At 39.0% G+C, this 14,783-nt stretch overlaps 1 protein-coding gene across 1 annotated transcript; it reads right to left on the bottom strand.

The window, feature by feature from the left end:
- Positions 1-14,186: 14,186 nt before the first annotated feature.
- Positions 14,187-14,783, bottom strand: LOC139731729 (craniofacial development protein 2-like). The gene has a single exon (XM_071642609.1). The coding sequence runs from the start codon at positions 14,781-14,783 to the stop codon at positions 14,187-14,189; it is 597 nt and encodes a 198-aa protein (XP_071498710.1).

Here is a 14,783-nt window from a genome sequence, read left to right as displayed (position 1 = left end):
TAGAGCAGCTTCATAATGCGATGTCACAGCTGGAATATCTCAATGGCTGTCCTGCTTTGAACCTAATGGCAAAATATTTTATGAGATGGATCGAGGAATTGCTTTACTGTGGATTATATATGTAATTGATGATGTGGCATTATGTCATTAAGACTGAATGTATGGCTTTAAGACTAAAAGGTTACTTTCTGCTCATTTCCCTCAAATACATTGTTCAAATCAAAACAAAACGAAACAAAACAAAAAGGTCACCGACGTGACTTAAGAATCCAGCCATGTTTCGGGAATGATGATTCTCTTTTTCAGGAACGTCACTGCATGCCCCGGTGACGGAGAGGCGGTTAAGCATGCCCTTGGGAAATCGTCAGACTAAGTTTTAGTGATAACAGAAGTTGTTGACGATGGAGTTGTTCATATTATCAAACAGCATATTAGTTTTTGGATATCAAGAACATGGGCAATCAGCAATCTATATCTTGTTTAACCATTTTATCAAAATCCTCCCTGCCTCGCCGCAATATCTTCCCTGATAGCTACCTGATGAAATATTCTTTGAAATGAAATGAAATGAAATGAAATGAAATGAAATGAAATGAAATGAAATGAAATGAAATGAAATGAAATGAAATGAAATGAAATGAAATGAAATGAAATTTATTCATATTCCACATGGTGGACATTATATGATAGAATATACAGGGTATAAGACATAGTGGACATTGTATCAAAACTATACACAGTATGTTACATGTATATACAAGATATAGTGATATTCTGAGATAGAATAACACCATATACAAATGTGGAGGGGACTACTTAGAAGCACTGCTTGTTAAATGTAGTCCCCGTACAGATTATAGACAAAATGATATCAAAGATAAGGCTGAGTGAAATATAACAAACACACCATAATTATATACACTATTTACAAGGGCACATGAACCGTACTACGGATATACAAACAAGTCATGTATATGTTACAAAGCACAAGTTTATGTATAAAGTGTTTACAGTGTACATTATATACAGTGTACCATTAGAGTAATGAATGAAACAGAAGATAACCTTCCGAGTATACTTAATGAAGTACTTCTAGAAAACATTGATTTAAATATACATACGTTTGATTATGATGATGATGAAACGACAGGCTTTGTTTGCATGAGTGATTTGACTTCAAATCGCATAATATGTCCTGTCTATGTATTTCACCACGTCTGCACATTTTATAGCCTTACTCATACGTCCCACGCAAACATACCCAGGAATGCACTTACACAAATACAGTCATGTATAACTTCCCCTTTTACTGCATACAAAACCGTCACACTCAAGACTCAAAGACTATAGCGGCGACTAATTCCTGCACAAATGACAAAGACATAAATGCAAGGATTCCAAATCTGGATGGCAGCAATCATCGCATTTCTTGCAGCATCTTGACATGTATTAGTGCTTGGTATAACAGTTTATAACAGTAGTCACGTGACAAGTATATAACTATCTGCAAAGGATAATTATCATGTGACACGGTACATTTTCTTGCATCAAACTTGAAGGAGGAAGTGTTGTGGCTCTATATATTATGGCATATAGTAGCAATCATGTGAAGCTTCACTTGAGAGCTACATGCGTGGGGTTCCTAATAGTAATACGGATGAGAGTCTTGGTGTGAAAACGCAAAGCGCCAACAGACAGAAGTAGTCATGTGATATGTGTAGCCCACTATGGACATAATATGTCATATGACACAACAATAACATTGTAAGCTTAAAGCTAAACATATGTACGCGAAAGGACTCAATATTCATCTTCAACCATTTGGACTTTTGCTTGCAATATATCGGAAGCTGTACCAACAAACTTGTCTGGCTGGCGTGATTTGCAAGAATATCGAGTTGTTTTCCAATACTTTGACATCGAAAGTGTGCAATGATAAAAGTCGGTCGAAAAGTCGGTATACCGACATTTATTTTGGAAGCGCCATCCCCGTTCAGCAGCTGTTGTGTAGAACTTTTCTTTCTGTACGTGCATGATCGAATCGTGTTCAAGCAGTATCACTGAATAAGCTGCATGCAATTCACTCTCGCGCGCGATGGATACTGCTATATGGCCATATAATTACCTTGTAATCGATGTAATCGAATGTAAAACAATCAATTCATGATCAAGTATAAGGTTCTGAAACTGCCGCGCGGTGAAACCTTTTTGTTATTATTTTGCATTTTCGTCATGACCCGACGGTAATCGTCTTATCATGGCGTTCTTCACACATTTCCTATATACAAAAGTGTAGGCCCTATTATAACCAGAGCAAAAATCGACAGTTCTACAGGAACACGCAAACTTTATATTTCAATTGTATAGTTAAGACGTCAGTGCGTATATGCCGCCAACTGCGTAAATTAATGAAATACCCAAGCCCATACCCAATGAATTAAGGCCCATTTACACCAAGCACGGTAGGGACAACGGTCCGGGCTTTTGCTATGGTGCGCCAAAAGGAACTATGTCTGGTTCTGTTACAATATCACAATACAATACAATACAATATTAGTATTTCTATAGCGCTCTTACAAATTGTACAAATGTATCACAGCGCTTCACAAATCCATCTTTCACTCGGGAGGTAGGAGAAAAGAAAGATAGGGAAAAAATACAACAAACAAGGAGAGAAAGAAAATAAAGTACATAATCTCTTCCCCTCTAATACTGCAACAAAATTAATCTCCTACTATTAATTTTGTTGCTCTTGTTTTTGACATAAGAATAAAATTTTCGGTGATTTTGTACCGAATTACCTAATCATTTACAGCGTTTCATCATGTACCTTTAATATTTCGATTACTTTGGAGTATTTGTTCCAAGTTCATGGTGTCACTGCCGGCAACCAGGGATAGCCTGGTGGGATGCCGCTGCCCGGAAACCAGTAGATGACATCAGGTTCGAGTCTTTTTCGGACATGCTTGATAAATTACAGATCAGCAGTTGAATTACAAATCTTACAAATTTCATTTACATATAAAGGGAGTTAAACTTAAGAAAATTCACACCTCAACCGTATTTCTTCTTTGCACAAATTTCTCCTGAGCTTTAAAATTGGGTACAGTTTGATCGAGTGAATGTAAAAGAGTTGCGGCATGCAAAGAACTGAAGCAGGCCTAAGTGCACAATCAAAACACGAAGTGGAAATGTAACTCCGTTCCATTACAATCCACAGTGAATAGCAACGACCATATTACTTTCTGAAAGTATCTCAACTTATCTATTTTTAGAATCGTTCTTCTTTCTTACCGTTTGCGTGGATTTCTTCAAGAGGTCCTCCTTTTGGAATTGATTCCCCACTTGATCCACTCATCAAGATCATGGAAAACACATATACGAACTCCAGGAGATTCCAAGTATTCATTTCTGAATTTGATAAGTACAACCATTGGGGAAAAAATTCACCATACTTATATGGGCGGGTTATTAACAACCACGCCTCGTATTACAGGAAACACTTACACAGCAAACCCGGGAAGAAACGTATATAGAATAAGAGTGTCACGCCTCTCCGTTTAAAGCAGTAAGACGTTAGAGGGTAATATTTCCCAAGATGTACAGTCTCGTGCCTACCTTGCAGGCTAAGTGAAACCAGGAATACTGGTCATAAAGACCACATCAATTACCAATCTGCTATAATAGATGATTACATTATGTCCTATACTGCCCTACCTGTGAACGTTCGAAGCAGAATCAGAGGGTTCATGTTTTCTTGCACGGGAAGGATTATATATCTTTGATAATCATCTTTTTTTTTCTTTTTTTCAAGGGGACTATTGACTGCTACACCTCTCCAGTTTGACCTGAACGTTAAAGTGAAAGGCGAACACTTTGACGATGAAACTACAATATATTCGCACGAATTTATTCTGAACACTATTCCTCGTTTGAATCAGTTTTTAATATTCCTCTTGTGATAAAGAAACAAAGGCTGTTGATGACCTGCAATTATGTTACATTGATGTTTATACCAATTTATATGCTATTGCTTGCAGCGCACGGTCAACACGAATACCAATTCCTCAATTAAAACTAACCCTCCTTTACTCGTTATAGAAACGATGACGCTGCGTTGATATTCAAAACTGACATTCTTTACCAGATGCGTTATACTTACATAAGCATTGATGGCACCGGGTATCTCATTCCTTAACATTGTCAACCACTTATCGACCACTTTAAAGGGGGTATCTCACTGAGAAGAGAATGCTTGCGAACGTGGCGATTTCGTTTTTTTTTTTTCTTAGGGTTCGGAAACAATTTTATTGCATTCAAGTGCGTAACCAGTTGCAATTGAATTCGCAGTTTTCTGTTTAAAATTTCTTTGCGACAAGAAAAGGTGTTTGAGACAGACGGAATTGTTTTCGAATTTGATTGCAAACCCTGACGAAACCTAAAATTCGCAACTTCGCAAACATTATTTTATTTTCCCCGCTAAGCGGGGTACCCATTTTAATAGGTAAAGGTTCTGAAACTGTCAGGGATGTTTTACAGTTCATCCTTTTCAATCCAGTATTCCTTAAATATTCAAGAATTTGTCCCTAATAGCTGGTTATAATCAAATAAACGAGGTAATGTAGCTGACCTACTCGAACAATTCTCTGCCATGTCTGCGAAGTTATGTCATCATGGCTGTGCTGGTGCAGTGTCTTGCCTAAGGGGGTATCTTACTGAGCTGCGAAATTTCAATGTTTGCGAGCGTAAGATAGCGAATTCTATAGGGATTTCATGGTTCGTTAACAGTTGCAATCACATTCATAAACAATTTCAATCGAATTTGCAGACAGTTTTCATTGTTGTAAACGGTTTTTCTTGTCGTAAAGAAATTTTGAACATTTCTTTGGGAAGGAAAAACTATTTGCGATTGCAAATGTTTACGAACCCTGACCAAACCTAAAATTCGCTAGAATTTGCTACGTTCGCAAACAGTGAGATACCCCCTTTTAGAGACCGATCAAAGGTGGTAATACAGCTATATGGTATTTCCATGAATAACATTTTTATCTCGCCTGTTTAGCGGAAGGGAAACGTCATCGTCGTTAGCTGCGGCGGAGGCGGCGTCAACAATTTGGTGTACTCTCGTCTCTCAATATAACTCTCCACAGTTTGAGCTTTAATCATGAAACTCACACCACAGGAAATTATCTAAAGATGTCGTTTATTGATGAAGTCCGTCAAGGTCAAAGGCCAAAAGATTGATAAATTTTACCTGATAAGCACCACACTAACAGTATTGTGATGTAGGCTACTCTCTATAACTTTCCACAGCTCTGAGCTCAGACCACGAAACTCAGACCACAGGTATAACACCTAAAGATGTCAGTCAAGTTCGTTTAAGTGAAGTTCGACAAGATAAAAGATCAAATCGTTCATGAAATTTTCATGAAAAGCATTGAGGTCGCAGGATTACTTTAAGTGACTTTCCAGAACTTTGAGCCGTGACCACAAAACTCACATCACATGTATAACATAACCTTAAAATGCCTGTCAAGTTCGATGGCGAAGTACAAGGTCGGAGGTCAAAAGGTCATTGGACTTATATTAGAAAACGCTGCATTCACAATATTTGAGTGTTCTCTCAACAATTTTCCACAGCTTTGAGCTATGAATAGTGCCCCCATAGTGCCATAGGTACACTACGCAAAGACGACAGTCAAGCTTGAACATAGGTCAGGTGTGACAATGTCAAAGGTCAAAAAGTCAGCTTCAGCTTCATCAGATCTTTATGACATTCCCCTGCTTGGTAACTGCGTCAACTTACCATATCTGTATACAAATTGCGATATGAAGGTGGGACATCTCTCGGTGTTTGAATTGTTTTTACATGTTATTAGCAGACTCAGTCATGTACCCATTTAACATTCTTATTATTGATCCTTACTGTATGTTTCCAGATTTATCGTATTTACGAGGCTCAAACAGCAATTCAAAAACAACAGTGTACCATCTGACCACTTAAATTTGAAAATTTGCCAAACACTGAAATATATGCTAGACAGACTAGTGTAACAGGATAGGCAAACCAGAAAGTCTTCGCGACTATCATGCAGTTTAATACCTCTTCAGTACCTTGGCATAAAATTTTCAGTCAAGATAGTAAGACTGGTTGCACAAAAAAAAAAAAAAAAAAAAAACCGAATGAATATCGGGAAATGGTTTGGCTTAAAGAAAGCCGCATCGGCTTGCGAAAGTTCATAGTCGCAGAGGGGTGTTCATATTTCGAAATGTAACATGTATAATATATATAGAGAGTAAATCTGACAAGTCGTTTATAGTGCTGCTCTTCTGTTATGAGTATATGGGATCGTTGAGGTCTCAGATCATAGATATCAAAGAACATCTCTGACTACACGTTCATTTTTTTTTCGGTTTCACTTCCTAAAATGAATGTGTAATATGAGCGCAAATTGGAGGACTTGAAAGAGGAAATTTAGCTGAATTAAGTTATGTTTCATTCGTTGGTTGAATATAATATCTGGAAAGATGAAAATTAAATTCATATGAGTCACTTCGTTGGCGACGTGACTTCCTTCCCGTTCATGCCACGAAAAGCTCATCCACACGAGTATAAATGTATATGCATCAGCACGTCAATTTGATGTAATTTAGGAATGTAGAATAAATGACATGTCCTGTTTCATAAAAAAACACGTTAGATATATGATAAAATTCAACTTTTTGTCATGAAGGCATTATACTACATGTATATTTTATATTAATATACATAGGCCTACGTGTATGTGTATTATGTGCGTTACTGGAGAATGAACTTTATTTATTTATTTATTTATTTATTTATATGTTTTATTTTCACAGGGTGGCTCCGTCAGTGGGTTAAACACTGTTGTTCTTGGAGGCCCTGCATGAACACATACATACAAATAAACACAAAAATGTATGATAATCATACAATACCAACAACAAAATCATATTTGCAGTATCAAATCTGTATATATCTTAATATACTGTATACTGATGTATATTAAACTCAAAATTTAACAAATATTATGCAACACATTACATCCTCATATCCTTAAATTTCCCCTACCTCAGAAAGAAAAAAAAAACAAACAGAAAAAAAAAAGAAATGACAACAGAACTATACTTGGGCACAGTGGAGTGCCCTCCAAAATTGGGCTGAGAACGAATGTTTAGATGGAGCATGCCTTAAGTTTATTGGTAAACTGTTCCATTCGAGTGCGCCGGTGTATGAAAAAGACTGTTTCCCAGCATTCGTTCGAGCTCTAGTTACTATTAGCCCGTCAGAGACTGCTGATCTAGTCTGGTAGTTGTGTGTATTACAAACTTTCTGAAACAAGAGTGACAGGTACTCTGGAGCGTCCCCATTTAGTGCCCTATAAACCAGTTTGCACCTTTGAAGCTTCCACCTATCCTCTATCGTGGTCCAGTTTAGTTGACTTAGCACGTAGTCAGTATAGATGTACGTGTGTCTACCCCCAAGACTATTCTGGCCATTCGTTTGTGTTGTCTCACAATAATATCTTTCGTAGTAGAGGGACATTTTGACCAGGCGATGCTGCAGTAGTCAAACAATGGGAGAACTAAAGAGTTTGCAAGAAGTTTTAGTGAATTCAGAGGTAGGGATTTTTTCAGACGACTCATCAGACTTAATCTGGAACTTATTTTCTTACTTGTATGATATACGTGTTCCTTCCAGTTAAGAGCCGGGTCTAAGTGTACCCCAAGATATTTGTAAGACTTTACTTGGGAGAGTGTGTGGCTCTCCAGCTTTATGTTGACAGGATTTGGGATAGCAGCTAGTTTTTGAGGCGTTCCGAAAATCATAAATTGTGTCTTACGTTTATAGGGTTAAGTGTGAGGCCATTTTCTTGTACCCAGTTGTTAACAAGATCTAAATCCTTATTTAGATGAAATTCAAGTTCATCGACATGCTTAGCACTGTATATTAAAACAGTATCGTCAGCATACATTATGACCTTGCTCTTGAAAGTGACACTGGGTAAGTCGTTTACCATTATGGTGAACAGTAGGGGTCCGAGGATTGAGCCCTGCGGTACCCCTGACAGTATTGTACCCCAAGTTGACGCAGTATCCCCAACTGTTGTTTTTTGCTGGCGGTTTGAGAGATAATTTGTAAACCATATGAGTTCAACCCCTTTTATTCCATAGGATGTCATTTTCTGTAGGAGTATTTCATGGTTTACCGAATCAAATGCTTTTCGGAAGTCTAAAAACACCCCTCCAGTAAGTAAACGTTCATCCATGTTCTTATACAATAGATCAGTAAGAAAAGCTAAAACAGTGTCTGCACTATGATTTTTTCGAAAACCTGATTGTTCGGGTGCCAGCATTTCATGTGCCACAAGATACTCGGTCAACTGGAGGTGTACAGCTCTTTCAAAGACCTTCATTACAACAGAAATAACTGATATGGGTCTGTAGTTATTTGTATCGTCTGCGTTGCCCCCTTTGTGTATGGGGGTGACACAGGCTTTCTTCCATTCTTCAGGGATGAGCCCAGTACGCATTGAAACATTAAACAGGTGAGCTAGATGGCTGGAAATGATAGAGGCAGCTGCCTTCAGCAGTTTTGGATGTATCCCATCAGGACCGGTTGATTTAGACGTTTGCAAGTTTTGTAGTTCCTTTTGTACAAATGCTTCATCAACTTCATGAAAGGAAAAAACTGAATTCACATAATTTCTTTTATAGGGCTTATCGCATGTTGCGGTGTTATTTTTGTCTTTACAACTTGACCTTGCACCGACAGATATGAAGAACTTATTGAACTCTTCAGCTATCTTTCCTTCATCTAGCTCAGATGATTAAAGAATTCACCTTCCTATTCAATTTCTTACAGGGTGTTACACACTGTAAAAACATCGGTGTTAGATTTAACACCACGGGTGTTAAATCTAACACCGATCAAACTTCAATAAAGGACCACACCCACAGGTGTTAAAAATGCACTGTGATGGTGTTGAAAAGTGTTCACCTGACACTTCGTGGTGTTAATTTGACACTGTACCCGGTGTTATTTTGACACTGTACTGGCGTTAATTCAAAAATGACACCACATGGTGTTGATTTGATATTTGCTGGTGTTAATATCAATGGTTTAACACCCGTCCAGCTTCAATAAGGGACCACACCAGCTGGTGTTACTTTGGTGTAAATCTATTTTCACATTTTTTCAAAAATCTAGTATTTTAATGTACAATTCTTGATCGTCTTGTTTAAATTAAAAATCAACAAGAAGTGCAGTTACTAAGAAACTCTTCAAAAAACAGTTTAAAATTTGGAAATGACACCCGTAGGTGTTAATTTAACACCATAAATGAGCACCGAAAATTTAACACCAGCTCGGTGTTCACTATTTAACACCGGACTTTTTGCAGTGCAGTTTTGAGAATTTTCCATAATTCTTTGGAATTTCTACGGTTTTCAACAATGCTTGTATGATAGTATTCTTTCTTGAGTATCTTCCCTAAGTTATTTACATAATTTCGTATCTGTTTATACTGTGCCCATTGAGCAGGATTGTTTCCAGAGTCTACAAGCTTTTTCAGTCTATCCCGCTCGTGAGAGAGCTTGATATATTCATCATTGACCCAGGGAGTTTTCTTTCCCCTTACCCTACGTGTTACCACAGGAGCAAACTTATTACATATATCGAGGAATTTCTGTTTCCAAACTTCCCAAGCAGTGTTAGGATTTTCTTCCAGTAAAACTGGCGACCAGTCTACGTCCTGCAGGGCTAATGTAAATACGTTATCATCAAATCGTTTAAATGAGCGGTATCTTATGGTACGAGAAGGTAACTTTGGTTTGTACAGTCTTCTAATTACATAAACAAGGTTGTGATCACTGACACCAAGAGATATAACGTTACTTTCCCTAACATTCTGTGGATTGCTGGTAAGTATTACGTCCAAAAGAGTACAACTTGTCTCTGTTATTCTGGTTGGAGACTCAATTAACTGATACAAACTATTCTGATTACAGAGCTTCTTTATTGGTTTTGATTCTTTGGTACATAACATGTTACAGTTTAAATCACCGAGTACAATCAATTCTACGTTTGAGTCTGACACTCTAGAAACCATCTGTTCAATAAGGAGCTGGTACTCACACGGTGCCCTTGGTGGCCTATAAATTGTTCCAATAAGTATACCTTTACAGTTCTTAATCTTTACTTCTATCCAGAGGGCTTCAATGCCGCTGCATTCCAAATCAATTCTACGGTGATAGGATATTGATTCGTCCACGTATACTGCTACTCCACCACCACGGCGATTTCTGTCCAGCCTTTCAAGGCAGAATCCTTCAAAAGCAACTTCCGAGTCCGAGACGGTTGAGTCCAAGTGCGTCTCTGATATTGTTATGATGTCAAAAGCCGATTGATAAATTTTTCCTTCAAATTATCATACTTTGCGGTGAGGCTGCAAACGTTAAGGTGAGCGATTTTAAGTCCTTTCTCCTTCAGGTGGATAGCACCCCCCGTGTCCAGTAGCTCTTCCCGTATGGGACCTTCCTCGAATTCCAGTGTGGTAGGTAAGTTTGTAGGAGGTAAGTTTGTAGTTTGAGCATTCTTTCGTTTCCCCCTTCTAGTCTTGTGTCGTCGGGCTATTCCGAGTTCAGATATTGTCTTCCACAGTTCATGTGGAAGTCGCTGATGCTGGCGTATGTTCTGATTTACGTTAAGGCTTTGCAGGTATTGAGTGTCGTAACATATTCTATCTGTTCGCTGTGAACTGTGTTCACTGACGTGTTGTTCACTTTTACCTTTCGAATTGGGACCAGGGTTAGGATGTATGTCACCCGATTTCAAAAGCAACTGGTGGGTTGCAGTAGAGTTTGCGTAGTATTGTATCCTTGCTTTCCCATATTTACATAAGAGTTTGCACATTAGTTCACTAGGCACTTCATGGGGGCTACAGTCAGTCAATGCCTGGCAATCTTGGCTTTGACTTATCAAAAGGGTGACAGCAAGTACAATGGTGAAAGTTCTATAGAGCTCCATCCTACTTACAGGTGCACAGTGGGTCAGTGAATAGAGAGTTGATAGTTGGTCCCTCCTTTATTTCAATTCAATTTATTTCAATGCGACATTCACTACAACATACATTATTATCATGATGATATGACGTAAAATGGGAAAGGTTTTAGCAATATTTGGGCCCTAAAATAGGGATTAAATTGGCATGATGATATTTCCCTTTTAAATGCGTTATCAGATTTTCACTAATTTTGACAGGAAAAACTCTTAAGGATAGGAAATATAAAGTTGATTCAATAGTTTAAGTGGCTCGTGAGGGCTTCAAGACAGAGTCACAAAGGCCTTAAAGTGCCTAAATTCCAGACATCTTCTATTTCAAGAGGTAAGAATGCAAAATGGTTCATGTTATTTTCGTCCGTTCCCATCGAGAAGAGGAAGGTCATCGCTTTCCGGTCTATTGACATACAGAGCGTATCAAAAAAAAAAGGTAATCCAACTTTGGAGGGCTGCCATTTCTTAATTGTCAGTTATGAAGAGCACAATGTTGGTTGTAAGGAAAGGGGAACTCTTTCTCTTTCCATTGATACCTAATTATGTTGACAATTGTTATGCATGCCTGAGCACATGGATTTTAAAGACAACAATGACAAATTGCACTTTTTCCAAGTTTGTGTGTTATTGTGAAGGAGCAATGCATGTCTCACTGCATGGATGAGATCTGCCGATGAAAGTTGCCAGCCTGTACGAATGCAGGTTTGTGTTTAGGGTTTGTGCTTAGGTTTTCTCCTAACATTTTACGGTCCATAACCTTTAACATGGCCTTTTGTCCCATAACTTGGTAGCTCCCACAGAGGCCAACCCACACAATCCATTTTTCTCTGTTCATATTCAACACATAGCTCCCAGTGGCAAACCATGTCTTGAATACGAAGATAGTAAAATGGATAATGGTTTCGCCTTAAAGGGAAGGACTAAATATCGACAACGTGGCCATGTTGAAGGTTATGAACCATAAAACGTTAGAAGAAAACCTAAAATACGAATTTGCAGTCGTGCAGGCTGGCCTGATGATTTGATCACTTTCATTGACAGATCTCATCCATGCAGTGAGACATGAATTTTTCCTTCACAATAACACACAAACTTGGAAAAAGTGCAATTTGTTATTGTTGTCTTCAAAGTCCATGTGCTCAGTCATGCATGACAATTGTCAACATAATTAGGTATTAATGGAAAGAGAAAGAGTTCCCCTTTCCTTACAACCAACATTGTTCTCTTCATAACTGACAATTAAGAAATGGCAACCCTCCAAAGTTGGATTACCTTTTTTTTTTGATACGCTCTGTATGTCAATAGCCCGGAAAGCGATGACCTTCCTCTTCTCGATGGGAACGGACGAAAATAACATGAACCATTTTGCATTCTTACCTCTTGAAATAGAAGATGTTTGGAATTTAGCCACTTATACGCTCTTTAGTTTGCACTGTCTTATCCTTACAATGTACAATGGCCATTGTCTTGCACTGGTTTATCAAGTGGACCTCTCCCTTTCCCATAGATTATGTCCAAATCCAATTAGTAACCTTTTCCAGAATCAAAATATCCTGCAGAATCACAGTATCACAGCAAAGAATTGGGTCTCATTTCTATACCGTCTGTTAAAGCAATCTTCTACACCAATATTTCGATTTGCGCATCTAGGTTAAATCATGGATAGAGTGCAATGGTCTCTAAATGAATGAAAGCAAATCAGACTTTCAGATCTTTGGTTTTAAACAGAAGCTGTACTACTACTACTATTTCGAGGGCATGTATTAGCTTCAGCCGATGCCAATTCGGGTTCCATAAACAAAGTTGCGCCTCCAAACCTCTCTATCTAACATGACTGTCCTTAGGTCATTAATGCTATCAAGGCCTGCGTCCTTCTTCAGGACACTGATTAAAGTGGCCTTAAGTCTTCCTCGTTTTGAAGTTCCCTGTTTAGGTTCCGAGAGTACGAGGGAATTCGCAGATAGCTCAGGGTGTCGCGCACAGTGTCCCGCTAATCGCATCCTTCTCTCACGCACTTTGTCAGACACCCACAGTGGATCAATGTAGGGTCTGATACGGTTCAAGATCATTCTGTTATATGTTTTGGCTACTACTGAGCTCAGACAAATCCCACGGTAGTTGTCAGTCTTGGAGAGATCCCCTGACTTTGGTACTGTGATGATGTTAAGTGTAGACCACTGTTCCGGCTGGTCCCTATCCTCATATGAGCGGTTGATAAATTCTAAGATAATATCATCCACAGGAACCTATTCCAGAACTTTAGGGGCTACCCCATCCTCCCCACTGCTTTTGTTGTTCTTCATGTCTGCTTTAGCTTTCGTGTACTAAGTCATCGTAAACGGACCATCTGGTATGGGAAGGTCACTAAAAATAGGTGCTATTGGTTCACTACTTTCTAGAAGCTCAGGAGGGTTGCCCATGAGGTTCTTGAAGTGTGAGTACCAGGTCGCAACTCTCTTTTCTGCACTTTCATCTCGAATCCTGACAGACTGAGATGCCTTTCGTCCGGAGATGTCATTGATGAGCTTCCAGCTCAGTCCATATTTTCTATTTTCATGTGCTTGCTCTACTTCAGCTATTTGCCTACTCAATTTTTCCTGATTCAGAATTGCATATGTTCTGTACAAGTTTTCCTTTGTCCTTGCATACTCTTCTCTCCTCTAGCCATCTTCACCCTTGTCTGCGACGAACGCCCTATATGCAGCTTTCGTCTTCGTCCTGGCAACAGTAAAACCACCCTCCGAACCTTTTTGATCTGCTTGAGACATGTTTCTGCTGCTTGTTGATTTGCATCAATAAAGCGTTGGTACGTTTCTGTGGCAGACTCATTCTCCTCCTGGAGTACATGAAATCTGTTTCTTATTTCCACTGCATATTGCTCCTGTAATTGACGGTCGGTTGTTAGATCCTCCCAAGCATATTTCACTCTTTTCACTTTCTGCTTTTTCGGCGCCCTAAGACTAAGTCTTATTGTTGCAGTCACAACCCTGTGATCAGATCCAATTAGAGAGGAAAACGACCCATATGCTTCACTGTTAACGATGCTTTTACGCCACTTCTTACGTGTCAGAATATAATCTAACTGATGGGTGGTCTTGTTTGGTGACAATCATGTCCATAGCTTTCCCTTTCGTTTCTGAAAGAGCGTGTGTGTGGCCAATAACTGATATTCTTCCATCACATCAAGTAGTCGTCTGCCATTGTCATTCGTCTGGTCATTGCATGTGAACAGGACATCATCTGGACCGAGTCGTGCGTTGAGATCGCCAAGCACCACCAAGAAGTGATGGCGAGGAACAGCTTCAATTGCTTGACGAAGATTGTCATTGAAGTCAGTTTTGTCAGTGCTAGCTGCATATTCACATGGTGCATATGCAACAATTACGGTTAATGCAGGATTTCCCTGGAAGGTTGCTTTAATCAGCCTGTCTGAAATACGATCTACACCAATAAGAGCCCTTTGAGCTATCTTGCCGATAACAATACCAACTCCTCCTGTTGCCGCTTGCATTGTATTCCTCCATGCTGATGCAGTGTAGAGTTCATACCCCAGACCAACTTTATAGCAGTTGATGTCATCTATCCTGTCTGTCTCATGCACCTGTCTGTGCTCCTGGATCCCACATATTTCTACACTCTGCTTCTTCATATTCCAGGCCAGTTCATCGGTCTTTAACTCCGAGTCACCATCCGCGATCTTTGGCAT

This window comes from Diadema antillarum, unplaced genomic scaffold, assembly GCF_040938485.1.
Source record: "Diadema antillarum isolate AM-2024a unplaced genomic scaffold, OU_Dant_1.0 seq00000383_RagTag, whole genome shotgun sequence".
NCBI lineage: Eukaryota > Metazoa > Echinodermata > Echinoidea > Diadematoida > Diadematidae > Diadema > Diadema antillarum.
The sequence above is the reverse complement of the archived record's forward strand: the minus strand, read 5'-3'. Positions and strand labels throughout refer to the sequence as shown.